The sequence below is a fragment of the Peromyscus maniculatus genome, chromosome 1 (genome assembly GCF_049852395.1).
Source record: "Peromyscus maniculatus bairdii isolate BWxNUB_F1_BW_parent chromosome 1, HU_Pman_BW_mat_3.1, whole genome shotgun sequence".
NCBI lineage: Eukaryota > Metazoa > Chordata > Mammalia > Rodentia > Cricetidae > Peromyscus > Peromyscus maniculatus.
The window spans coordinates 198,995,293-199,022,793 of record NC_134852.1 but is presented as its reverse complement, the minus strand read 5'-3'; the positions used below and the strand labels follow the sequence as shown (position 1 = coordinate 199,022,793).

General features: G+C 52.0%; 1 protein-coding gene and 1 long non-coding RNA gene across 5 annotated transcripts in view; one reads left to right on the top strand and one right to left on the bottom strand.

Moving 5' to 3' along the window:
* Positions 1 to 475: 475 nt before the first annotated feature.
* Positions 476 to 27,501, bottom strand: part of Sufu (SUFU negative regulator of hedgehog signaling) — a 96,242-nt gene continuing 69,216 nt past the window's right edge. For all 4 annotated transcript variants that reach the window (XM_006983342.4, XM_006983341.4, XM_016001856.3 and 1 more), the window contains 4 exons: positions 14,575 to 14,709; positions 13,011 to 13,149; positions 4,039 to 4,107; positions 476 to 1,444 (listed from right to left, as the gene is read on the bottom strand). In XM_006983342.4, coding sequence (XP_006983404.2) covers positions 1,355 to 1,444; positions 4,039 to 4,107; positions 13,011 to 13,149; positions 14,575 to 14,709 — 433 coding nt within the window. In that variant the 3' untranslated portion in view covers positions 476 to 1,354. The remainder of the gene's footprint in view (positions 1,445 to 4,038; positions 4,108 to 13,010; positions 13,150 to 14,574; positions 14,710 to 27,501) is intronic.
* Positions 15,712 to 19,029, top strand: LOC143271170 (uncharacterized). Its single transcript, XR_013048382.1, has 2 exons — positions 15,712 to 15,779; positions 18,757 to 19,029. It is a non-coding gene; the product is annotated as an uncharacterized LOC143271170 (long non-coding RNA).

Sequence of the window (27,501 nt, the reverse complement as noted above, 5' to 3'; positions counted from 1 at the left end):
TTAAAGGATGAAGAAAGAACCCCAGACCTAGAGGGGAAGGCAGGCATGCAGCAAAGGGGCGTGCCAATGCCAGGTCGGACGGAAGTGGGGGGTACCTCAAAAGCAGCCCTCCAATGTGGCCAGAGACAGGCTGGCTCCTGGAAGGCGTGCAGATCTACAGTTCTGGGGGTGAAAGAACGAGCCCACAGCTGGGCGGTGGTGGCACACCGCTTTAATCCCAGCACTCGGGAGGCAGAGCAAGGCGGATCTCTGTGAGTTCGAGGCCACCCTGGTCTACAGAGCGAGTTCCAGGACAGACTCCAAAGCTATACATAGAAACCCTGTCTCGAAAAAGAAAAAAAGGATGAGGCCCACACAAGGGGCCAGGCTACAGGGAAAGGCAAGGATGAAGAATGAGTAAAGAATGGATGTGGGAAGGATGGAGGGCCACAGAGAGCGGTGTCAGCAGAATTAACATGAAAGGGACGAGGAGAGGTTGACGTTTCCGTTTTTAATAAGCTAAAGTCCTTACAGCCCAGCGGGGCTGCGAATCCAGGGGACGGGGAAATCAAAGAGCTGGAGGCCCTGAGGAGCAGGATGGGGGCAGTGGGCTTTACCCTCTCCTTGGCAGGCCTGGTTGGGTAGAAAGGGCTGGAAGACAAAGCTGGGACCACCATGTCCTTGAGTGCCTACTGTCCTCAGAGCCTCGTGGAAGCCTAGTTCATTTGGAAGGCAGTGGCACCCTTCTAGGCCATAGCATATCTGGCCCCCAGGCTGTTCCCTAGCTCAAGCTCCTCCAGGGCTCAGAGCTGACAGACAGCACCAGGCACCTTCTTGGGCAGAGGGTGTGGGGGAGGCAGAGCCCCCAGACCCCTGTCTAAGAGAATGACAAAGTTCATCTAAATAAAGTCCTGTTTAAAATCCACTATAGACATGGCTTCTGGACCATCTTTGCTGAGCAGTAAGAAGACCGTCGGGTTTCCACAACAAACTAAGGAAGGAACAACAACCGTGACAGGAGCAATCGTTCCACAGGCTGGAGCAGCCTGACTGCGTGCGCAAAGGCTGCTGGGGTTGAACTGGCAGTCTGGCACGGCTGTCCCTTCCTCGGAGCACGTCAGTTGAACCTGCGGCAGCAGCAGGTGGGTGGGGAGGTTTGCAGGTGCAGCCTCACTCACCCACTGGCGTGTAGGACAGAGGCCTGGTCACGTGGGCTCGGCAGCTGGGCGTGAGGCCCCTGAGCTGGAGGTGAGGTGGGGCCTGTGGCGGGTGCAGCGCTCTGCGGTCCTCCTCACACTCGTCCTTTACACAGCTGTCCCACTGAAGTCACTGGGGGCGCTGAGCCCCTCTTGGCCCCTGCAGGGCCTAGCCCAGGCTAGTGCAGCGGACTGTCGAACACCACATCAGGGAGGATGGAGACTTTGAGCTTCTTTTCGGGCCAGCTGTACTCTCTGGGAAGTTTAAACTGTGGAGGGAGCAAGCACAGAGCCTGAATGCTCTGGTTAGCGGACTCCATTGCCTTCTAAGACAGTGGTACCCAGAGAGAGGCAGAACACCGGCCAGACCTGTCCCTAGGATGCTGGGGACAAGACAGGCTACTGGAGGCCTCCCATGCTAGACCCAGGTGTGTGTGTGTGTGTGCGTGTGCGTGTGCGTGTGCGTGTGTGTGTGTACACGAACGTGAGTGCATGTGGCTGGTCCAGGTGCTCCTTTCTTCCCACACAGCCAGTAGCCCATCAGACTGGAGAAGGCGTGTTTTTCTAGTTCTTCCGACCTCCCTCCTGCTCTTTTCCTTGGTTCTGCCTCCAGCCACAAGCATGTGAGGAATCTGCTCCCTGAGGCCCTGGGGCTGGAGGATAGGGACCCAGCAGGGGGCAGATATTACAGGAAGATGCCTGTCCTTGTCACGGGCTCTCTCTGAGGTTAGTGTGGGGAGGATTCTAGAACCTGTCCTCCACAGCTCTGTCAAAGAGTCAACAAGGCCGGAGTTTGTAGTCGGCCCCTGTCAGACCCCAAAAGTGACCCTGCTGGGAGGTAACCTGTAGTAGGCTGAAGGTGGTTTGTGTACATCCCTGGAAGGAGAAATCCTTCACTACCCACCGCCCTCTTCACCCTGCTTTGCAGGGTTCTCTGCTCAGTGATCCCACATGACAGCCGAGGTCGTCCAAATCAGAAATCTAAGACAGCTTTGCAGTTAATTTCTCTCTTACCTGGGGCCTTCTGTTTGGGAGAGGGGAGAAACTGACTTCTTATTCCTTCTGGGTTCTAGAACCTTCATGTAGCTTAGCACACACTGGTGCTCAGTCCCTTCTCACTGACTTGGGTTAGTGCAGAAGCCCTCACACCTCCCACTGCCTCAGGGCTAGGCTGCAACTCAGGGCCAGGGAGAGGAGGCCAGAATCATGTTCCAGCCTGCCTGGGGCTGGGCTGAGGGTAGACAAACCGACACTTCCTGGTGGCTCCCTCTGCCCTCCCTCTCATGGAGGCCTGGAGACCCAGGACAAAGTGGAGACTGGGCAGGGGATGGGGATAGCCTATGGGCAGGAGAGCGGGAAGAGAAGAAGTCATTTTTAGTGACCTACTTTCCAAAGCTCCTCTCGGCTCCTGTCTCTCTTGCCTGGACCCCCCTCCTGCGCACTCCGCACCCAAGCTCAAAGCAGCAGCCTGGCATGATGCCACTGCAGTGTGACAAGGCCCTCTCCGGAAGCCCTTCTGGGCAGCTAGCTGGCTTTGGCCTGACTGAATGGGGGAGCCGGGCCTTTGAGGAAGTGACTTGTAGGGGTGACTGGTTGCCACAGATTGGGTGCTTGATAACCTTGGAATATGTAAATGAATTAATTGATCAAGCTGGATCCCTGCCATGGGGGAGGAAGACATAGTTCTGTTCGGGTGACCAGCTCTGAGGAGTTCTATCTACCCTGAGTCTGAGGCTTGTGTGGCCCTGGGAGAGCTGGCCCCTGGGAGGTAAGAGAGCTCTCTTTGCCTCAAGCACATTAGGACAAAGGGAGGGAGGGTCAGGCTCTGCCACAGGCAGCTGGGGGAGGGCCAGAAGGTCCTCCAGAGGCCTGGGAAGCCTGCTAACGTTCCACTGCCCCGTGGAACACTGGGGCCAGGAAGGCTTGCCTCTGCTGCCTGGGTGCTGCTTAGTGGGAGGCAGGAGGAGGAGAGGGGACTTTCCAGGATGAGGTAAGTCCCCTCAAATGAGGAGGCCAGAATAAGGAAGAAAAACAAAGGGGATTACGGGCTCCATTCCTGTACCCCGAGAAGGAGCCAAGGGGCGGCACAACCCCACCTGGTCTGCCAGTCCCTCAGGCTCTGAGCTAGCCAAGAAGAGGCAAGCTATCGCTGGAGAAGGAAGGCAGTGTGGCTCTTGGGTGGCCCAAGGCAAGAGCAGGAGTCCCCTTCTGCCCACTAGAACTCCCCAGTGGAATGTTCTCTGGCAGCAGACAGGGGCTTTCTGTTCAGAACCTGCCAGGGAACAGCAGGGGCTGGGGGGAAACTCTAGCCTGAAGGCCCTGGCTGCTTCTTCAATGAGGCTCTCAAAAGCTGGCAGTTCAGACAGTTTGCTGGGTGTCCTCACAAGGGTGGGGGCAGGCAGGGGTGGGTTACTGTCCTCACAGGGTGGGGGTGGACAGGGGTGGGTTACTGTCCTCACAGGGTGGGGGCGGGCAGGGGTGGGTTACTGTCCTCACAGGGTGGGGGTGGGCAGGGGTGGGTTACTGTCCTCACAGGGTGGGGGTGGGCAGGGGTGGGTTACTGTCCTCACAAGGGTGGGGGCGGGCAGGGGTGGGTTCACAAGGGTGGGGGCGGGCAGCGGTGGGTTACTGTCCTCACAAGGGTGGGGGGCGGGCAGGGGTGGGTTACGGAAACAGAAGAAAAATCAAGTCATTTAACATTCTCAGGGGCCGCTCTCCATATGATCCCTGTCCTTCAGAAAACAGCCCACAGAAGTGTGAGCACGTGCACAGGCACACACCACACACAGGCGCACACACATGCACACAGGTCCATGTCTGGAGCCCAGGACCCCTCTCTGAGTGAGAAACCAAATTGGCTTACTTCCTCTGGAGAAGTCAGATCCTCCAGGTCTTCCAACATTTTCTCTACAAACTCTTCCGTCAACAGAATCTGGGAAAGAAGGCAAAAGGCAGGTTGTCATGTGAAAAAACACAGCCCTTTCGCCAACTGCCAAGCTAGGGACGTTTCTTTTAGCTCTGGAGGAAGGACGACCCACTGACTGGGTCTAGGGACAGAGGGAAGTACTTGAGGCTTCCGGAAAAAATTGCACATCCTCCAAGGCTCCCTCCCACCCCCACCTGCTTGTAATATTGGCTGGAGAAGGGCGGAGAGGTGGGGTGGGGCAGTGGAGAAAGACATGCCATCTGGAAGGTGGGCAGCGCTGGCCTCAGGAGGGGCTGGAAGGCAGCGGAAACCCACTTCTTTGGGCTGTTCGGCCCCCTGGACGTTGCAGGGCATCAGAGGGGACAGGAAAGCCGAAGGCCATGGGAGAGCCATGGCCAAGGTCCTTGCCTGATTAGGCTCATATACTCCCACCCACTTCGCCCCACCATGTAGGACAAAAGGAATCTGTTTGACTTTGGAATCCAAGCCCTGTCTGGGATGTAGATGTGCCCTAGTGACGGAACACAAGCCTAATAATGCGTGCAAAGTCCGGGGTTCCACCTCTACCACTGGGAGGATGGGAGAGCAGGTAAAAACCAAGAAAAAAAAATCTGTGATGTCCAGGACTGTCTAGTGCCACTATTTGCCTGCAATAACCACTATCCTTCCGTCCTAAGCAAGTTTTCTCAGCCAATGGGGCGTCCACAGCTGCTCAGAGCTCTGTCAAGCTGTTCAAGCTGATGGGCCACGTTTTCATCTGACGGCTCCCCAGGCTGCTCTGCTGGCCCAGGCTGAGCTGGCCCATGCTCTTCTTGCAGATTCTGACCCGTTCTACTCCACCCTCCCTGCCCTCGTCCATAGGGTCTCTCCACCTCTCGGGCAGACCCTGGGCAGTGCCCAGAGGGAGGAAAGGGTCAAAGTCAAATGAAGGGAAACCTCCCTTTGAGCAGGCTGGGAATCCCAAACTTGAGGAAATACCCATCAAGTTTCCCTTGGGAGCGCGCGGAGCATCCTGTAAGGGCAGGAGTTTCCGGACTGTGACCTAGAGAAGTGGCCAAGGAAGGGAAGAGCAGAGGGCCAAGGAGAGAAGGGGAGGCAGGAAGTGATGCACACGTGACAGGTGAGGAGGAAAGCTCTGGCATCCAGAACCATGCTGACTCTTCACACCTTATCTCCTTCAGTCTCCTTCCAGATGGGGAAACTGAGGCACTTGCACTGTGGGGCCAAAGCAAGACCACAGTCATGTCTTGGCCCAAAACCTGATGCCTTAGACTCTTAGGTGGAGGACACTGACTCAAATATTCATTCTTCTCTGAGGAGCAAGCCTATTTCCCACCCAACTAGCAGCTCCCTGGAGAAACAGGACCCGTCCTCCCACAACAGGAGCAAACAGCTCTGACCAGGAATGAGGGAGAGAGACAGAAGGACAGAGGAGAGAGGGGAGAGAGAGAGAGAGAGAGAGAGAGAGAGAGAGAGAGAGAGAGAGAGAGAGAGAGAGAGAGAGAGAGAACAAACAGTATAACAGTATCCAGGGGAGTGTCCATCCAAGGTACTTATTCCTTTTCCTCCAAGCTCCCCAGAGGGGGTTGGCTGGCTCTTTCCAGTCTGTCTGGCACTTTCTGGTCCTCAGCCACATCCAGTCACACCTGGCCTTCCTTCCTGGAGCCTGAGTCCTCCTCCTCCTATCCCATGGGTCCCCTCCCCCAAGCCAAGTTTCTCCACTGGTTATCACCAGTCTGCTTGAGTAATACAAAGTCACATTCATATTTTCGGCATTTCCGGGGCTTGTTGCCATCTCTACAAATGCTAGCGCAAACACAAGCATACCTCAAACCCAGTTATGGTACATATATATATGACTCCAGTCCCGGCCAGGCTGGGTTCATTTCTAACCCACAAATAACCCAGTACCGTAAATAGGTCTGGAACTTTGGCCCTGGAGTAAAATGGGCTGGGGGAGGGCTTCCAAGGACGGTGGCCACCCAGGGAGACTCCCTAGGGTGTTTTTCAACAACAGGAAAGGTGAGGCCACCAACAGTCCAGTGCTAAGCCAGTGCCCCTGTCAAAGGTCTGGAACTGGTGAGTTATGGCGGCTTTCAGCAGAGCTGCCACCGAGTGGGGCACCATCTGCGTGTGGACTTAATTTTGTACTCAGCTGGGGGAGGGGATGACGAGACCCCCAAAGAGGACAAATCCTAGCTGTTTCTTCATTTTCACTTTTGATGATTTGCTGGTTTCTACTGGAAACCACATTGTTTTAAAAGAATTAAAGGGGAAAAATTATACATGAGATCCACATGATATTAAGGGTGACATTCTCAGCAAAGAAACACGACAGACTGTCATAGCTCCAGGCACCTGATTTAATTTCCTTTGGGAGTTAAACCTTAGAAGCTTGGACTGAACAAACATGCCCTGTTCTCCGTATATTTCAGGGCTGGAGCTGAGAATGTTAACAGATCTTATCACAGGACACTGGAGATAGGCAGCTATGATGGACAAGCTCCTGGGAGCGCTCCCTGGGAACAGACTCGCTGCTGTGATGCCACTGTGGGAAAAGCCTGTGCAGGTCTAGGACTTGGAGCTCCTGCAGCTCAATGTCCCCTTGGAGGGACTGGCCAGCCTCTGCCACAGTAGCAGCAGGGCAGTGAAAATGACCAAGCGCAGGAGTGGTACCTGTCTCCTATGCAGACTGTGCTAAGGGCTGCCCTGTATCTCCTCACTGAAGCCTTTAGTGGACTTGCAAGGCAGGGGATCTAGTTCTCATGTGCAGACCATTGGGTCCTGAGAGCAGTGCCTGCCTGGGTAACGAGCATGCTCTTTTCCTGTTTGGAGACAGATCAAGGCTGACTTTTGATGGGGGTGGGGGAGGTAATGGTAACTCTTACCAATGGCCTGGAAGAACAGCACCCTCAACCTTAGCCAGGAATATATATGTTCTCATTTCAACTGGGCTGTGAGGTGAGATTTTGTTTCTGATCTAACAAATACAGCTTGCCTGGAGATCAGAGGGTGGAGCTAGCCACTAGTTAGCCATAGAGGCCAGGCAGTGGTGGCTCACACCTATAATCCCAGCACTTGGGAGGAGGACACAGGAAGATCAGCAGTTCAAGGCCACCCAGGGCTACACGAGATTGATCCAGTCTAAAAGAGGACCAGCCAGGTGGCGGAGGCTCACACCTTTAATCCCACCCAGCACTAGAGAGGTGGAGACAGTAATAAAAGGTGGGAGGAGACTGGAGCTCAGCCTCCTTTTTCCACCTGAGGATTCTGCAGAGGTGATACGTCTCTCTAGAGTCTCTGATCTTCCAGCATTCACCCCCATATCTGACTGCAGCTTTTTATTAAGAGCAGTCAGACTTTGCACTACAGGCCTGGAACCCGAGTATCACACACACAGCTGCTAACAAAAAATGAACCAGAAAAGCCTTCTGGGAAGGGAAGCACGCTATGTACCACCGAGCCCTCTTGCTGGTCTGAGTCCATACGTTATTTATTTATTTTCTTGGAGACAGGGTCTCTCTATTTAGTCCTGGCTGTCCTGGAACTCCCTATGTAAGCCAGGCTAGTCTCAAACTCACAGAGATCCTCCTGCCTCTGCCGCCTGAGCATTGGGATTAAAGGTGTAGGACAGAGAACCTCACTCTGAGTCCACACATTTTAACAGCTCCGCTAGCCCTGCAAAGAGTGGCAGAGATAATGACATCATTACAACAATTACCACACTGTTCTACTTGCACGCATGAAGAACTGGGACAAAACCCAAGGATTATGCACCAATAGTCCTCGGAGGGAGAAGACCCTCTAAGGATGGGAAGGGCCCCTGGACCAATATGAGTAACACATTCCCCTGGAGGGCTCTCACAGAGAATGTGGTGATGCCAGGCTACACATTCTCTAGAACTGTATACCCAAGGCAATGCAAAACATCTGAGTTTTCACAACACCCCAAGAGACCACAGCGGGAGGAAGCGCCAGGAAAGAGGTCCAGAGGAGGAGGACTGAGCATGGTGCTCAGTCCTCAGCGGCTGCAGCTCCACCTCGATCTGACTGACTGGAGAGAGGGTTTGGAATCCAGGCCCGGCCCATAGCTCACTCCAGTGGGCTCACATCACAGGCCATGTGCGCTACAGTCGGACAACCTGGCTTGGTGGTGGTGAGAAAGGATCGTCAACAACCTCTCAACTCTCCAGGCTCCAGCAAGTTCCAGAAAGGAACCTGAAAAGTGATCTTGTGTCGGTGCCTGTCCTGGGCAGGCCCAGCTGCGCTGCAGGCAGGGGCTCGACAGCTACAAATCTGGCACCCATGCCAAGGTCTGTGGTCAGCGGGCTTCTGAGTGGCTGACAATGCCATCCCTTCCCCTCGGTACGACGACAATCCACACTTTGTCTCGGGCCTTGTTTGCTCCTTGTGCTGACACGCTGTTCTGCTTCCCAGCAAGCCTGGCTTTCTTCCCTCCCTTTCCTTTTCTCCAGGAAGGAAATGTGCTCTTTACAGAGGCAGGGCCTGCCAAGGAACAGCTCTGGCACCCACGATGGCGGCGGCGAGGAAGGGGCTAGCAGGGGCTCCTGTCTGCTGTTCCCCTTTCCCCCACCTCAGGCAGACAAAGGCCAGAAAACAGCCTGCGGACGCTCCCATCCACGCTGGCCGGGAGGGCCCGTGAGCAGTGGGGCACTCACTCATTTCCTGCTCTGGGTGGGTGGTGAGAAGTTGGCTTTGGTGGCCAGAAGCAGAATCAGATTCCTGCTGTTGACACAGCAGGGAATTACAGTTTGCTTTAAACCTTAACAGGCAGAGGACTGGACAATGAGGTCTTGAGACAACCCAAGCCGAAGGCTCCAAAGGAGGCAGGTACAGCCAGGCCCCCCCATTAGGAGAAATGCTAGGCATCAGAAAGGGGGCTCCAGGGCTGGGCTTGGGACTCCCAGGTTGCCTTCTACACAGCATCAAAAAGGGTGCGTGGGACAGAGGGCAACCCAGGGCCTTGGCTGAAGGAATCCGAGGAGCCTGTTCCTGGGCTGGGGAGTTTAGCAGTGGGTTCCCAGCCTAGCTGGGACATCAGACCCACTGGGAACAGCTGTGAGGTGTCTTCTCCCAAGCCAGAGACCTCCCATTGGGCTGCTGGGGAGTGGCTGGGGCTAAGGGCGCCACCTGGGTGAGCTGTCACACACCACACAGCTGAGAAAGCATTGCAGGCCTGAAAAAAAGAACCTCGCTTTGGTGATCTGCCCTCTCGGTGACCTCTGGGACTGAAGCTTCCCGCCTTCAGGCTGCCCTGGCTAGGGAGGCTGAGGGGCTGACTCAGCTCTGGGCGGGGCTCTGCTCCGAAGACTGGCAGCACAGGGTCAACAGGCCAAGGGAGAAGCCTGCTACAGCCCCTAGTGAGGGGATGCTAGGGGCACGAGAGGCCACTGGCAGGCCTGTTCCAGGCTCTGGAGACCTTCTCATGGAGCTCTGGACTTGGCTTCCAGGCTCTATGATCTTGAGGGTGACATGAAGCAGGACGGATGAGTATGGCCCGAGCCGACTTCTGCCTCTGTAGCATCTCCTAATGTGTCAGTTTCCAACTACACCTGCCTTCTTCTTCAGGCCCTGGTCTCCCTGAGGTGGTAGAAAGTGAGGGTCCAGGTGGCAGCCCAGGATGAGGTGGGTATGGAAGCTTGTCTGAGGCCGTCCCACCAGCTCTGAAAAAGGGCTCTGGCTCTCTAGCCTCCCTTTCCCTCCCTCCCTTCCTTCCTTCCTTCCTTCCTTCCTTCCTTCCTTCCTTCCTTCCTTCCTTCCTTCCTTCCTTCCTCCCTCTCTTTCTTTCTCTTTCCCTTCCTTCCTTCCTTCCTTCCTTCCTTCCTTCCTTCCTTCCTTCCTTCCTTCCTTCCTTCCTTCTCTTTTTTTTTTGAGACAGGGTTTCTCTGTGTAGCTTTGTGCCTTTCCTGGAACTTGCTTTGGAGTCAAGGCTGGCCTCAAACTCAGAGATCCACCTGGCTCTGCCTCCCAAGTGCTGGGATTAAAGGTGTGTGCCACCAACGTCCGGCTCCCTTTCCCTTTCAGTCCTCCTTTCCCAGCACAGGGAGAATGGATGCCTTGCCTTGCCTTTCCCTAAGAGATAACAGGCCTGGGCTGGCAGCCAGAGCAAGGTGCCAAGGCTGGGAGTGAGCACGTCGAAGGCTGATGCAGGACAGTCTCCCTGCCGCTCCCTCTTCAGCGGTGACTCACAGGGGTAGTTCAAGCAGCAGCCAAAGGACAGAAGTCTAGGTCTCGACATCCGCTGCCCCTGCTCCTCTGCCATCAATAGGCCTGGGCACAAAAGGCTCAAGGAGATGCTCCAGACCCTGTGAGTGACAGAAGCCCGTGAAGAGGAGAAGCAGCTCTGTGGATGTTGAGTTCTCCCTCCAAACAGGCCTGGGCTCCTTCTTGGCATAGTGGGGCTTGATCTGTGACTTTGAGTGGAACCTCAGGTCCCACAGACTCCTGGGGAGACAGCTGGCCCTTGAGAGGCAACCTAGAGGCCCACAAGTTATTACAAGCCCAGTTCCCACAAGCTGGGGAGCTGCCTATGACCACAGAGGCAAGACCCTAACGGGAAAGTCAGGCTAGCAGTCAGAAACAGAAAACGCTGACTGCTCTCAGGACGGGAGGAAAGCTGTTGTGGGTGTTGGCTTCACTGCTGAGAACCCGGCTGGCTGGGGCAGGTCAGATGGAGAGTTTCCCAGGGCTCCTAGCAAAGAGCCTGAGAAACCTCTTGGTGATCAAGGGTGCGTGCCTGGAGGGCGGGACCTGAGCCAGCCTTCCCAGAGCTCTCCTGAGGGGCGGCCCGTGGTGGACCACACTAATGAGCCCATAACAGTCCTTTGATTAAGCGGCTCCCAGCACAGCGACTTGATTGAAACATGCCGAGGCCAGCAACTCGTTCCCACCGCTCCCTGGTTCCCCGGGCAACAGCCTACAGGAGGGGACCCAAGTGCTGGGAGGCAGTGGTGCCGAATGCCCAAACTCACTGAGGGGCTGCCAGCGTGTGTCTGGGCTGGGGGTGCCAAGAGTGGGAACACCAGCAGCCAAGGGATTAAGAACTTGGGAATTGGGTGGGGTGCAGGAGGCTTCCTTCCAGAAGACTGAGGGGCTGCCAGACATCTGCTGAGTCTTCCGGGGGCCCAGGTTCCTGAGCAGGCTGAAAACTAGAGATGCTGACCACCCCAGCCCTCGGGCCGGGAAGATGTTCTCCAAAAGATGACAGAATACAAGGGCAGACACTCTTCGTTAGTCTAGGGAGACCCCCGTTCCTAATTCCCTCCAAATGTGCTTCAACTGCAGACACACACTCATGAACTACCAGGACACTTCTGCTAAGACCTGCTGGCATTAAATCATTCACTGGAATGATGATCTGATAACTCTCTGTGCCTGGGGTGATTTTCGGGGTCCCCATCTCCCACCTCCATACTAGTTCTGTCCAGGGGAAGAGACCGGCGACTCTGGTTGTCAGTAGAGACAGGGTGGCAGTCTGGGACATGGCTAGGGCTGGGAGTCGGGGTACCAGAGGCTGTTTCTTCTTGTGCTGGGCTCATTTCAAATGTTACACTTTGAGCTTTTGCTACAGTAACTACCAACACCGCACAGACAGAAATCTAATGTTACCAAGTGGGACTTTTAAAATGTATTTATAACTTTATGGTTCAAAGTAATTTTGTTATGAAACAATGTAATAACAACAGTGGAAAAAGGCAAGATAATTTATGGGACACAATATCCCTAAAGCACTAGCTTCCATTTCTACCTCTGGGCTTAGTGGGAGACGAGCAGTTGGTACCCTTTGTTTGCTGTTTGTTTTAATTAAGGGTTAGGACTTTGGTGGGGAGCAGGGGAGGGCATCAGCTGCGAGCAGACACATGCGGACGAAAACATACCGTACTAAGAGGAGGGCAGCCCCCAGACGGGACTACCCACAAAGCTGGTGTACTTCCTTCCTTTTTACTGTAACTCTGTGTATTCTCGAACCCACCACAAACAAAGCGTGGTTACCTTTTGGATGGAGGGCAGATTCTCTTTCTGAAGCCCCAATTCCCTTTCTTTCTTTCTTTTTTAGACAGGGTCTCACTTTGTAGCCCTAGCTGGCCTGGAACTTTATGTAGGGCAGGATAGCTTCAAATTCAGAGATCCCCCTGCCTCTGCCTCCCAAGTGCTGGGATTAAAGCTGTGTGTCAACACACCTGGCCCTGATTCCTTTCCTTGATATTCTTGTGAAAGGTAAGGTAATTGCTTTCCCCCTACTCCAAAACACAGTCAAAAGCCAAAAAAGAAGCATGGTAGACCGAGCAAGTGACCTTTGGAGACCTGGGCAGGGTGGGCACTGGGAAGAGCTAATGGTGAGCACTGTATGGCATCGTCGGCTCTGACCCTTGCTCCAAGCAGGAGAGCACAGTAAGAAAGCTCTGGACAGCTGTCAGGCTCTGCTCAACGGCTTCCATCAGGACAAAAGCCCATGTGGGTAGCCACTGCGGCCTGCCCAGCCTGGCCACGGAGTCCACTTCCTATGAATTCTGGTGAGGTTTCCGTCTCGTCACTGGAGACTATCCCCACGTTGCCTCACCCTCCATGTCTTGTATCTTGATTTCCCGGGGCATGGGAAGTTTTCTATTCCTCACCCCCGGATGTCCACTGTCATTAGTGGTTCCGGCAGTGGCCAGGAGAGCACCTCGTTCGGGGAATGGGAAGGAGGTCGGTCAGGAGGTACCCCTGGGGCTTGAGGACAGCAGCAGCACCCATTCTCCATAACCACACCCAGAGCTCAGGCTCTGAACCCCAGGGCAGCGCCCAGCTCAGGCTGGGTGCCCCAGGGCGCTGCCCTGGGAGGGAGGGAGGGCAGGCAGCGAGGGAAGAGCCGACAGAAAAAGGAAGGAGAAAAGGATGCTTCTCACCTGTAACCAGGGTCCATGAGCTGCGTAAGGGTGCTCCTCAGTGGCAAAGGCGCCTTCCACTCCCGTGGACACGAAGGTGATGGCCATGTCACCTGTGATACTCTTATAGGTGAAGTGCCGGCCATGCAGGAGTCTGCCCCTGGGGATGGGAACATGGACAGAGTGGGGATCTGGGTCCAGAAACGCAATTCCTAGCCCAGGGGCTGGCGCTACAGAGCGACGTTCGCTGAGGCGGAGTGCCTGGCCGGTGCCCTCCTGAGGGCCAGCTGCCCTCTAATGGGACTTTTAAGCAAACACATTCACTGGAGCGCATTAGTGCAGGCCCTACCAGCTCTCTGCTGAAGGCATCCTTCCAAGTGTGCCTAGCCAGTGGACACTCTAGATCAGCGCTCAACGGGCCTCAGGGCAGGCGAGAACACTGAGGGACGTTAAGAGGGTGCCAACATCACGTGCGGAGTGAAGGACTCCTGCCTCCCAGTGGGGTACTTCTGTGCCCAGGCAGGACCTTCCATTTGTTCCTGGGCTTTCCTGTAACACGTAAGCAGGTATCCTAGAGGCTCGGAGCCAATCTTTAAAGACACAAAAACAAAAGGCTGAAGCCAAGCAGGGTCACTGCATGAAGTCGCCATAATCCCCAGTCTGGAAATATACTTGGAGGAAGGGCGGGCAGGGGCACCCAACGGGCAGGGATGCCAAGTGGTGAAGGAGGTAAAACCGGCTGCTTCAGATTAACCCTTCCCCAGGCTAAATGGGCAAGCTGTGCCTAAGCGGCTGCTAGGAGGACATGGGGGAGTCTGGTGCTGGCCCTGGAGGTCCCCTCACCAGCCCAGATACCTCTGCCCCGCTGCTCAGGGCAGCCGGCTAAGGCTGGCTCAAATCGTAACTCCTCCCCCACTTCTCCTGGCTCTTGGAACCATGGGCAGGGTTCAAACCATGCAATTCCTTCCTCCTTGTCACTGTCCCCTCCAGTTTAGGGGGATCCTTGCTGCCTCCTGTGCTAGCAAGTGAGGATGGAACTCCAAAGGGTCTGGAGGAAGCCAGCCGCTAGAGATCCAGCCTAGTGCAGTGTTCTGAAGAGCTGCGTTCTGGCTCTCACAGCAGAAGAGACACAGCTGGGCTTCCGGTCACTCAACGAGGCCGCTGGGCTGGTCACTGGGCTTTCTAAAGGACTAAGAAGCTTGCCTAGCATCAAGCAAAAGAAGGAAAAGCCCAACCTATCAGAACCCTCCCACCCGTCAGCCCAGCATGACCTGTGACCTGTTTATGGGATGGCAGGGGCCATCCTAGACTCTCTTGGTCACTCGACTTCTCAAATAGGGGGCACAGCTGAAGGACATTTCTGGACAAAAGAGTGTTCTCGGCATCTACTCCCCATGGAGTGTGACTTTGAAACTTCTCGGAGAACCAGAGGATAAGAAAGCCAGGTGTGGGGCACACACCTTCTACCCCAGCTCTCAGAGGCAGAGGATCTCTGTGAGTTCAAGGCCAGCCTGTGTCGGGGGCAGGCAGACTGTGGAGGTTCTGAGGCCTGCAGGGTCCTGTGGGATGGACTGTTGCAGCTCACCTGAGGCAGAGGGGAATGAGGGCCCCTGACTCCTGGTTAAATTTCAGATGGACGCTCTCCAGCTGCCGAGTGCGGATCAGCTCGTGGGGGACAAGGGCCGTGGAGCTGTCGCTCTCCAAGCTGTCTTTGCGGCTCCTGTGGACAAGCAGGGGGCAGATGAAGCACACGGGGAGGAGCACATGGGACTCTGTGGCCGAGTTCCTGGTTAGCAACTATGGTGCCTGCTAACCATGGTAACAGCCCCCTTCAGCAGGCACTAGCCACGGGGCAGCGTGTGTCCAGCACTTCTCACTGGCTGCCATGCCTCCCCACGGCCCATAGGTGGGCACGCTGGGACCGAAGTGGTTAAGTTACATGTGCAGGTAGCACAACCCATGAAGACAGGGAGCTGGCCGGAAGTCGGCCAGGTTCTAGAGCCCACATCCTTGGCCAACACACACCACAGTGGCTTGTTTGTCCCGTGACATCAACAGGAGCTCTAAGGAGCCTTTTTTTCCCATCTTCAAGCCCTGGAGTCTGACACGGGACAACAGCTCCAGGATCTTCTGCTAGCTGACCTTTGGGTTCTGAGCAAGCACACTCCTGCATAAGGCCAGGCCAGGCAGCGGTGTCTTCTTCTAGGCAGGGCAGCACAATCCTCGCTGAGGGGTGAATGCTGGGCCCCTAGGGGTCAGATGCATGTGGCTGGGTGACACTTAGCTGAGCTTCACTGGTGTGGTGTGTGCGCGCGCGTGCGCGTGCGCGTGCGTGCATGTGTGTGCACCTGTACATGTGTATGGGGTGGTGTGTGTGTGGTTCAGTGTGTGCTGTGTGCATGTGTGGAAGCCCTGAACTAGATCCCTCTTGACAGTGACCTTGGTCACACTAAGCTGTCACCGTCACTCATGCTCCCTCCAGCTCAACTCCCCACCAACAGCTTGTCCCACAGCTGGGCTACTGGGTCCCCTGTCATTCTAAGTTTTGCTTTTCTTTCCTTTTTTTTCCGTGAGGTTTTGGTGCCTGTTCTGGATCTCACTCTGTAGACCAGGCTGGCCTCGAACCACAGAGATCTACCTGTGAGTGCGCCACCACCGCCCGGCAAATTTTGCTTTTCAAATTCAGCCATCCTCACTGACCTCCCAAATCTTCCTCAGCAGGAAAAGGGGGGGTTCTGGTTTGGGCTGTGAAGCCCAGAACAATTCTTCAAGTACCCATCAAAACACTAGGTGAGGATCATTCATTTTGTTTGTTTTTATATCATTTAAGCACCCGGCAGGAGCTACTCAGGATATCTCAGGTGGACAGCCACCCAGGAGCAGGCCTCATCCTGCTAACAGAGGGTGAGCACAGGGCCCCCCTGACAGGCGGGCGATGGCTCAGCACTCTCCTCTCCTCTCCCCAGGTGGATCCACCCCAGCTGTGACCACTCGGTCACACTGTTAAGTGGTCACACTGTTAAGTGCATTGCCTCCTGCAACTGCCCAAACTACCTTGGGAACTGCCCTTCCCTTGGCAGGCACTTCACAAGACCTGTGAAGGAGACAAACGGGCAAGAAGACCATGGTATTTCAAGACTGGAAAGAAACTCAACCTGCTTAATCCACCTCTTTGCTTTTCAAAGAGGGAACACATCCAAAGCCAGACAAAGAGCATGTCTGTGGAGGCCAGCTTGTGAATCGTGGACTTCCGACCACCTTATATGCCGGCCTTCCAAGGAGGGCAACCCCACATCTCATCCAGGCGCTACTGATAGGTTCAAAGGTGATATGGGGGTGCTCCTGGGGCCCAAACAACTGACAGGTTCAAAGGTGATATGGGGGTGCTCTGGGGGCCCAAACAACTGACAGGTTCAAAGGTGATATGGGGGTGCTCCTGGGGCCCAAACAACTGACAGGTTCAAAGGTGATATGGGGGTGCTCCTGGGGCCCAAACAAGAGCAGAGGACCAGAAATGACAGCGGCCAGGTTTGTCAAGGGCTTCCTCTGTGCCAGGCTCTGTTACACGCACAGGCTCACTCAGTGGGTCCTCACAGCAAGCGTGGAAGCTCTCTTAGCCTTTTTACACATAAAGTGAGCAGAGACAACCTCAAGGTCACAGTGGGAGTTTTATTTTGGGGGGTGCTGGGGTTGAAACGCGGAGGTTCATGCATGCTAGGCAAATGCTTTACCACCAAGTCCCACCCTGAGCCCCGCTGAGTGACCCTTATGCTCACTCCCATGTGCATCTGAGGCCTGGCCTGCAGGGGGTGGGGCCTTCTGCAGGATCCCAGCCTCAGTGGGCCAGGCAAAAATGCTGATGAATAGCCATGGGGGGTGGGGTGGGGGCTGGTAGAGAATAATCACATAGTACACAGGGCTAGAGAGTCTCAAGCTGGAGGGAAAAATAAATTGTTGAAAGTCAGCTAAAGTCACCTTGGTAACTGCCACAACACACTCACCCAGAACGGGGACATCAAACCCAACTGCAAACAGCTTTAAAGAAGCGGCAAAGAACTTAATCATCTGAAGAATTAATGTGACAAGTGCCCACATTTACACCTCCCACCAACCTTCAATCATTTGAGAAAACACACTTTAATCTTTTAAGAAAAAAAAAATCTCAAAATGCTAGATCTGCATTCCTGGAGCCTGGGTATTTCCGGCATACTGCTTCAATGGAAAGGCTTCACACGCGCAGGAGCCCAGCTTTTTGCTGATTTGTTTTTTCTGGACATCGATGCAGAAGCATGAATTATTTGTGTGGGCTGGGTGAGGTATTAAATCTGCAGCCGACATAGGTTTGCAATGTTTTGCATGGTTGTCAGCTTAATCTTAGTCATAAAGAAATAAGCAGTGTGCCCGGCAGCATGGCCTGAATTTTCAGCTGGGCCTTCTCCCTGAGCTCTCCACAGAGGATAAGGCAGAGTTTTTGGGGGTGGGGACTGGGAAGGAGAGGGTCTTCCTGGACCCACAGCCACTGGCGAGGCCTAAGGGACATGGGACCAGGAGCATGCTCTAGGAGGCAGAGTATCACACATCACGGGTTTACATCCTAGGTGACCTTGGCAAATGACAACCTTTGTCTTTCCTTTTTTGAGACCAGGTCTTGCCATGTAGCCCAGGCTGGTCTTTAATTTTATTACGTATTTGGTGTGTGTGTGCACACAGATATGCCAGTGTGCACAGAATTAGAGGACAACCTGCAGGGTTGGCTCTCCTTTTCTCCCACGGGGAGCCCAGGGATCAAACTCAGGCCCATCAGCCTTTTTGGGTCTGACTTTATCTGTTGAGGCATCAGCTCTCCACCTCTCCAACTCCCAGGCTGGTCCTGAACACACTGCTCTCCTCTTGACTCAACATCTGGAGTGCTGGGATTCCAGATGTGCAGCACCATGTGCTTTCCCTAAGCTTCAATCCCTCCTAGATGCAACAGCAGGGTCACGATCATATTTAAATGAGATGTGTCTGATGAGGCATCTAACAGCACATGGGGTGCATGGGGTACATGGGGTGCTGCAGCTCCTCCTGCAAGAATGGCGATGGCCAATAAAACTTGTTTGTCGTTATCCTGGGTCCAGAGTCTGATTGCCTCTGGCCAGATCGGTTCCTCTGCTGAGCAAAGGTCTTGAGAGGGGGTGTGTCTGAGACCGGCTGGAAAGGGGGGCCAGGAGTAAATGCTTCACTCTGGTCAACCAGTGGTGCTCTGGGAAGGCCGGATTAAAGGCAAAGGAAATCCCTCAAGGCTTTTGTTCCACTAAGGGAGATGGTGGCCAAGCCATCTTGCAATCGGCCTTTGCAATTCTCAAACCACCAGCCTGTAAGCAGCCCGGCACTTTAATCCATCTTTCCTGGCAGCCTTTCGCACCCCGGAGGCTGCTCTTGAATCCTATCAACAGCCTCTTTTTCTTGGATACGTGGCCCTAACTTTCAACTACATTCTTGACAAGGTTCTGAAATCCTCCATCCCTTCAAGCCACCCTCCCTTGGATTCATTTGAGCTCGTCAAAGCTGGTGTCACGTGTGGCAGTGAAGCGGCACGGGGACATAAATACAGCATGTGGCCTGACCAGTGCAGAGCTCAGAGGCTCTGGGACCACTCTTGTCTGGAGCAGTTTATTTCCATTAATTCTGTCATCAAATTGTCTTTCTTTGTAACCTCATCATACTGCCAACTCATACAGCACTCCCTCCGTCAACCGAGTCTAACTCAGGTTTTCTTCGACAGGCTACCCTCTCCTCTCCTGTCCAGTGTGTGCTGTGGATTATTAGAAGCTAGGGTTTCAGGCAGTTTGGATGAATCTGAACTCTGGCGCCCATCATCTCCGCATTCCTTCCTGACTTCACATCACTGACATGACCGATCAACTTGCTATCGACATTCTCAATCCAGTTGATTAAATTGAAAACAGACCTGGGGCTGGTCAGATAGATTGGCAACACTGCTTTTTGGGTACATCCATCCAACCAATTAAAAATAAATCCACCTTTCCCACCACCATCCTGTATGCTCTCTGGACATTTCTGTCTTGGCCTGGAATGATGTCAGAGTATATTCAAGATGTCTGGCTGAATGCTGTCTAGGCCAGGCCACAGCACATCTTTCGTCTTACCAGACAGGTGAGTACGACGCCTGACTGCGTCTCTTGGGGTTGTTTCCGATAGCACTCAAAGCTCCTTGCTGAACAGACTTTTCCTGAGAGTGATAACAAGCATTACTGGTCCAGAAAGTGCAAGATGCTCTCAGCATCCTCAACTTCTATACACTTCCAGTCTGCTGGCACCTATCTCCTCCATTCCCCAGATGAACATGACTCTCATCTGCCAATTCTTCGCACAATATATGTGGCCTACAAGATGTGAAAGCAGCCGGGCAGTGGTGGCACACACCTTTAATCCCAGCACTTGGGAAGCAGAGACAGGACGATCTCTGTGAGTTCGAGGCCAGCCTGGTCTACAGAGTGAGATCCAGGACAGGAACCAAAACTACACAGAGAAACCCTGTCTCGAAAAACGAAAAACAAACAAGTGAAAGCATGGCTTCTGTGCACGTGGCTTGTTGACGGTTGATAATCATTTGTTTGGAGATGGAAACAGAACACAACTCCAGTGCATTCTGCTTCCTTTGTCGCTGCTCAGTGTTACTCCGTCTAAACAACAAAGCCTAGGTGTTCTTCTTGCTCCAAACAAATGAAGTCCTTTATGCCAGCCATGATTTGTCTGTCGAGACCCAGTCCTTGACTTGAGCTTTGCCTTGTTGTTATGGTTTTGGTTTTTTCGAGACAGGGTTTCTCTGTAAGAGCTCTGGCTGGCCTCAAACTCCCAGAGATCCACCTGCCTCTGCTGGGATTTAAGGCATGCACCACCATACCCAGCCAATCTTGCTTTTATTTTTGGCTTTTCTTTCCTTCCTTTCTCCTTCCTTCCTTCTTTTTTGAGACAGTTTCTCTGTTTAGCCCTGGCTGTCCTGGAACTCACTCTGTATATCAAGCTAACCTCAAATTCAGAGATTCACCTGTCTCTGCCCCCAGAGTGCTGTGATTAAAGGCATGCACCACTATGCCCAGAAAATTTCAGCTCTTCTGGGCCCCGCTATTTACATCTGTGCTGGTATAATTCACCTCTCTTTCTAGCTATTATTCAAATGATTTTTAAAAATGTGAATTATATACTTAATTCTCTACATACCTACCCTGGTATCTAGAGGTATCATGTATCCTTTTCAGGGAACTATTCACACGAATACTGGTATCTCTTATTTTTAAAATGGTTACTGTTTGTTGTGTAGTGTGGGTGCCATGGTGCACGTGGAGAGGTCAGAGGGCGTCTCTGTGGCAGATCTCTTCCCCTTTGCCTGGCTTCTGTTGCACACCCAGTGCTTTTACTCAGAGCCATCTCGAGGATTTTTACTGAGTGGAGACAATGGTGTCTCTCCTGTGCTGAGCTCTTCATATACATCGTTTCCTTTCATTTTCATAACAACCCTATAAATAGGAGTTACTTCCCTAACCTTAAAGCTGAAGAAACGGAAACCCAGAGACCTTAAGTAACAAGCCCAAGTCATGCAATGTGCACTGAAAAGCTGAAGTAACATCTTAGCTCTTTCCGATGCCAACACCACAGCCCAGTGAGGCGGGAGGTTTTTTAAATCCCCGCATTTGAAAGGCAGAGCCAGGCCAATCTCTGTGAGTTCTAGGCCAGCCTGGTCTAAAGAGAGGGTTCCAGGACAGCCGGAGCTGTTACACAGAGAAACCCTGCCTTGAAAAATCAAAACAACAAGAACAGGGGTGGGAACATGGCCCAGTCAAGTGCTGTTGTGCTGGCCACACGATCATGGAGACTTGAGTTCGGATCCCAGGCATCCATGTGAAAGCTGGGGGTCTGGGGCTAGAGAGTGGCTGGGTGGTCAAGAACTTTTACTGTTCCTGCAGAAGGACCAGGTTTGGGTTCCCAGCACCCATGAGGTGGCTCACAACAGCCTGTAACTCCAGTTCCAGGGGACTGGATGCTCTCCTGAATTCATGTGCTGCACATCCTCATGCAGGCTCACACACATTTTTAAGAATCTTTAAAAGTTGACACAGGTACATGTCTGTAACTCTAGCACTGGGCAGGGTGGTAGTCTAGCCAATCTGTAAGCCCAGGGTTCAGGGAAAGATCCTGTCTCAAACACTAAGACAGAAGGGGACAGCTAGCTCAGTGTCTAGCTCTAGACTCCATATGCGCGCGCGCGCACACACACACACACACACACACACACACACACACTTTCATGCACATACAATTTTCCATGCCTCCGCTGACTTCATTAAACAAAGTCCAATCATGTAGGCAAGGTTGGCCTGGAACTACCTATGCAGCCTAGGCTAGCCTCAAATTTGCATTTCAGGCACTGGGATTATAGACCTGTGCCACTACACCAGGGGTCCCTGAGTTCTAAAAGGAGCTGCCTCCCTGGAATACAAGACTGGCACTCTGGACTGAGGGCTACAGAGGAAAAGTGAACTACTTCTATTTTTTTGTAGGCCAGCATTTCCAACCTTTGTCAAGAAATCCCTTTTCACTGAACACCAAAATCCCCCGAGGCTGTGGGGACGCCCTCTGCAGACCAGGCCAGGTGCCACTCTGACAGGGCTCAGGGTTTCCCCTGCTGAGCTCTGCCATGCCCAATTGCTTCCTCCCAAGGCCATGCCAGTCCTACTTCGTTACACTTCCTGATGGTTAGAAGATCCAGAGTCCCTCACTCCACAACAGACGCTCTTAAAGGACTACCAGAGGATTCTCTGATGTTCACGCCAACTCATCTGGATTCCAGGGAAGTTGAAGTTCTCCAGGACTTGCCTTTGAGGATAGTGGTTTTCATTGTTTTTTTTTTTTTTTTTTTTTTTTGTCTCTGCCTCCCAAGTGCTGGGATTAAAGGCGAGCACCACCACACCCAGGAAGTATAAAGTGTTTCTACCTGGAATGTGTCGTAAGTCTTTCCAAGGGCAGGGCAAGCTGTAATAGCTCACATAATAGTATTTCTTTTTCTTTTCTTTTGGTTTAGTTTTGTGTGTGTGTGTTTTTTTTTTTTTTTTTTTTGTGATGGGACTCTCACCACTGTAGTCCCTGATGGCCTTGAACTCATCATCACTTTGGTTAACCTCTCCAGGGTTCCTGGGCAGCTGCTGGTTCAGGTATGTGCCAGCACACCGTCTCCTCTTCTAAAGAGCCAAATGGTCCTCCAAGGCTCCCTACCAGTCCGCAGTACTCCAGGTCCCCTCAGAAAAGCACAGGTATGTGCTGCCACAGCCAACATGGTGGATGCTTCTGAGCTCTTCCCTGACTCTGTGACCTGTGTTGGCCTCAAACCCACACCAGCCCTCCTGCCTGATCCTCCAGAGCTGGGGTCATAGGCATGAGCTACCATGCCGGCTATTCCTTGATATGTGTCTCTTGTGTGTATGTAGAGTAGGTAGGCCAGAGGACAACGTTGGGGGTCTTTCTCAATCACTATTCACCTTATTGTTGAGACAGCTCTCACTGAACCCCGAGCTTGCTGATTTGGCTAAAAGGGGTGAATGGATCCCCTGATCTCTGCCTCTGGAAGCACAGGTGTGTGAAGCATGCCTCCTTTTTAAGATTTATTTTAGCCGGGCGGTGGTGGCGCACGCCTTTAATCCCAGCACTCGGGAGGCAGAGGCAGGCGGATCTCTGTGAGTTCGAGGCCAGCCTGGTCTACCAAGTGAGTTCCAGGAAAGGCGCAAAGCTACACAGAGAAACCCTGTCTCGAAAAAACCAAAAAAAAAAAAAAAAAAAAGATTTATTTTATTTACAATTATGTGTATTTCCTTATGGGTCTGTGCACGTGGGTGCGAGTGTCTGAGGCCAGAAGAGGGCACGGAGCTCTAGTGCTCGAGCCCCAAGGGGCTGTGAGCCTTCTGCCATGGGTTCGAGACCGGAGCCGCTCTGAAAGGGCGGCATGTGTTCTTACCCACTGCACCATCTTCTAGCTGCTACCTCTTGTTCTGTATTATTTTCTTTGAAAAGGTCTACTGTAAGCCCTGGTGGTCCTTGAACTTACTAAGTATAGAAGGCTGACCTTGAACTCACTCTTCTTCCAGCATATAGTAATTAAAGGTGTGTCCTACCACACTTGACCTAATTTTCAAAAATTTTTAAAAACGTCTTACATTTTTGCCAGGCAGTGGTGGCCCATGCCTTTAATCCCAGTGCTTGGGAGGCAGAGGCAGGTGGATCTCTGTGAGTTCGAGGCCAGCCTGGTCTACAAAGTGAGTTCCAGGCCAGCCAGGGCTACACAGAGAAACCCTGCCTCAAAAAAAAAGTCTTACATTTTTATTGGAGTGTGTACATACATACACATGTATACACGGGTCAGAAGAAAACTTCCAATAATTGGTTCCCTCTTTTCACTTTGCCTGGGTCTTTCATTGAACGTGGAGCTCACAGATTTGGCTACACTGACGGTCAGTGATCTGCCTGCCTCAGCTGGCTGCCCAGGGCTGGAGTTACGGACATGTACTAGGCTGGTTTTTACCTGAGTGCTGCCAATCCGAATGCAGGTCCTCAGATGCACTCAGCAAGCGCTTCACTGCTGATCCATCGCCCTATCCCGACAGCCTCCTAGTTGCGTTAGTTTATTGTCCACGTCTGTCTGTTGTATGTACTGTGTATGGAGGGCAGAGGAACTTTTGGGTGTCTGTTCTCTCACCCTACCATGTGGCTTCTGGGGACTGAAGTCATATTGTCAGGCTTGGGGGTAAGTACGTTTGTCTGCTGAGCCATTTCATGACACACACACACACACACACACACACACACACACACACACACACGAGGCGCGTGTGCACACACATTTGAGACAGGGTCACTATGTGGCCCTGGCTGGCCTGGAGCTTGCTATGAATACCAAGTTGGCCTCAAAGTCACAGAGATCACCTGCCTCACATAAGGCTACCCTAGGTTTTAATATATTTTATTTTCAATTGCCAACATTTCTCTTTGTCCCTCACCCCCAGACAGGGATTTTCTGTGTAACCCCGGCAGCCCTAGAACTCATTCCTGTAGATCCGCCTACCTCTGCCTGATTAGAGTTACAGTTGTGAGTCACTACGTAGCTGCTGGGAATTGAACCTGGGGCCTCTGGAAGAGCAGCCAGGGCTCTTAACCAGAGAGCCCTCTCTCCAGCCCTAATAGCCAGCATTTCTCCTCTCTCTCTCTCTCTCTCTCTCTCTCTCTCTCTCTCTCTCTCTCTCTTTTTTTTTTTCGAGACACAGTTTCTCTGTGTAACAGCCCTGGCTGTCCTAGAACTCATTTTATAGATCCGCCTGCCTCTGCCTCTCTTGAGTGCTGGGAGCCTGGCAGTCAGCTTTCTTATTTAGGCTTAATCTATGGATTCCACTAAGGAAGCTGGGCTTTGAGCTCTCTTCTATCCCACTCACTTCTTCCGACAGTAATTCCCTGGTACCATCATGTGGACCACAGCAAACACTCCCATGGTTGGCTACATTAATGCTTCTTGCCACCAAACCATGCAGTCTACTTAAGGAATACCACCCATTCCTTCAGCCAGCCCCATGTAAGAAATCAGCCTAGGGAGTGGAGTTCCCTGTAGAGAAGAGAAGGGAGAGAGAGATGAGGCTCCTCCTCACACAATTCCGTATGCTCTTTGGATTTGCTAACTGTTTGTTTCTGTGATGCTAGAGATGGAACCCAGGGCCTTGCCTACTAACACATGCTAGTCAGGTGCCACACTCCCGTTCGGCTGTCTTAGTGCTTATACATTTATCACCTTAACTGCCGGGACATGGCTCCAGCCTCTTTTCGTTGCTTCTTTCTTTTTTTGGTTTTTCCAGACAGGGTTTCTCTGTGTAGCCCTAGCTGTCCTGGAACTCACTCTGTAGACCAGGCTGGCCTTGAACTCAGGGATCTGCCTGCCTCTGCCTTCTTGTTGTTTGCCTTTAGTTCTTGCTGCACATCTGTTGCCTGGAGTCATGCTTCAGCATGGTCCCGACCCCCCCTCCCCATGTTGGAGCCCTGGCTGTTAGGTTAGGTTTGCTTCTGCAGCCTGACACAAGCTAGCGTCATCTGGGAAGAGGCTGGGGTCTCAACTGAGAAAATGCCCCCATCAGATTGGCCTGTAAGGCAGCCTGTGGGACATTTTCTTAATTCATGACCGATGTGGATATAGGAGGGTCCAGTCCACTGGGGCGATGCCCCTCCCACTCGGGCGGTCCCCGGGTGGTATAAGAAAGCAGGCTGAGCAAGCCATGGTGGAGAGCAAGCCATGAGCAGCATCCCTGCGTGACCTCCGCTTCAGCTCCTCTTAGCAGGGTCCTGCCTTGAGCTCTGTCCAGACTTCCCTCAGTGACGGACTGTGATACGGAAGTCAAGATGAACTAAACCCTTTCCACCCCAAGTCATTGTTGTGGTTAGGGTCTTAATCGTCACAATAGAAAGGGAACTAAGAGTCCTCCCCACACCTCGCCTGTCGTCCTCACTCACAGTGAGGAGGACTACATTAGCTAGCAGATTTCCTTGACCGGTCAGTATGTTTACCCCAGGCAAACGTTTTCCACTTGCCTGTACCTTCAAGGCTTTCCAGGGAAGTAAAATGCCAGATTCACTCTGCATTCATATGTAGACTTTCATATTATCCGTTATTATACTTTTCTCACCTTTTCTGTTTTACTTTTTGATATGGAAATATAGATATGAGAGGATAAAAGGATGGATTGTTGAACCTACCTTTTTTTCTTTTTTTTGTTTTTTTGAGACAGGGTTTCTCTTTGTAGCTTTGGAACCTGTCCCGGAACTCGCTCTGTAACCCAGGCTGGCCTCGAACTCACAGAGATCCACCTGCCTCTGCCTCCCGAGTGCTGGGAACTTATTTCTATTTTATGTGCATTGGTGTTTTGTGTTTTGCTATGGAACTGGAGTCACAGAGAGCTGTGAGCTGCCATGTGGGTGCTGGGAATTGAACTCAGGTCCTCTGGAATAGCAGTCAGTGCTCTTAACCACTGAGCCATCTCTCCAGACCCGAACCTACTTTTAAAGAGTAACTTGTTTAAAACGTTTTACATTGGTATAGATTTTAGTTTATTTATACAAATTTAAAGTTAATTTTGTTATACTGTATATATATATATATATATATATATATATATATATATATATATATATATTTCTACTCTTGTTTAAGATATTATGTTTATGTAATTCATTTAAATGGTAATGGATAATTAAGAAATACAAATTAGGGCTGGAGAGATGGCTCAGTGGTTAAGAGCACTGACTGCTCTTCCAGAAGACCTGAGTTCAATTCCCAGCACCCACATGGCAGCTATTAACTGTTTATAACTCCAAGATCTGACACCCTCACATAGACATATCTGGAGACAAAATACCAATGCAAATAAAATAAAAATAAATTATTAAAAAAATACAGATTAATAATTAGTCTTCTATGATAGTCAAACTTATAGTCGTGTTGTTTTCTAGACATACACAGATATAATTCAATTAGGTAAGTAATCTTCAAACACTTCAAAGACCTACAGAATATGGCATTTAAAATGTTTTAAAAATTTATACTTTCTGGACAGTGAGACACATCTGCTCCTAGCAGCACTGATTTACTTCAGAGAGGAGGGTGGGCATCGAAGACACTCTATATGGAGTTTATCTTCTTTTTGGCAAAAATAGACATTTTGGCAAGAAACTGTTCTTGCCTAGACTGCTTGACAAAATGTTGTATTGACTGGACATGCAGGACCCATAGGAAGGTGACCACTGAACTTTGCAAGGCGAGATGGTCTTTCAGGTTCCTGCTTCACAGAGGAGATTGCCAGACATTCTACAGGACACAGAGAGAAAAAAAAAAAATGACTGAGAGACTAGACCCTAAAGTCACAGAGGAACTTTGGGTGACTGTCCAGGCAGGCAGCTGTCTCTGTCAATTCCAGATTTTTGGAAGTTGCTTACAATGCATTTCCTGTTTACTTAGGTAATATTATATCCTTCTGGGGTCTTTGATGTAGTTGAAGACTAGAGAGTTATAGGATAAAACCTTCCGGGGCTGAAGAGATGGCTCAGAGGTTAAGAGCACTGGCTGTTCTTCCAAAGGTTCTGAGTTCAATTCTCAGCAACCACATGGTGGCTCACAACCATCTGTAATGAGATCTGGTACTCTCTTCTGGCCTGCAGGCATACATACAGGCAGAACACTCTATACATAATAAATAAATCTTAAAAAAAAAAAAAAAAGTTAAAACCTTCCTTTTGTTTAGACAGAAAAGGGGAAATGATGAGGGAATGTCTTTCTGTATGCTGTGAATGTGTTGCTCTGATTGGTTGATAAATAAAGCTGTTTGGCCTATGGCAAGGCAGTTTAGAGGCAGGCAAGAAACTCAAAGAGAGAGATAGAAAGAAGGTGTGGAGGGGACAGGGGACACAGACACGGACGGATGGAGGG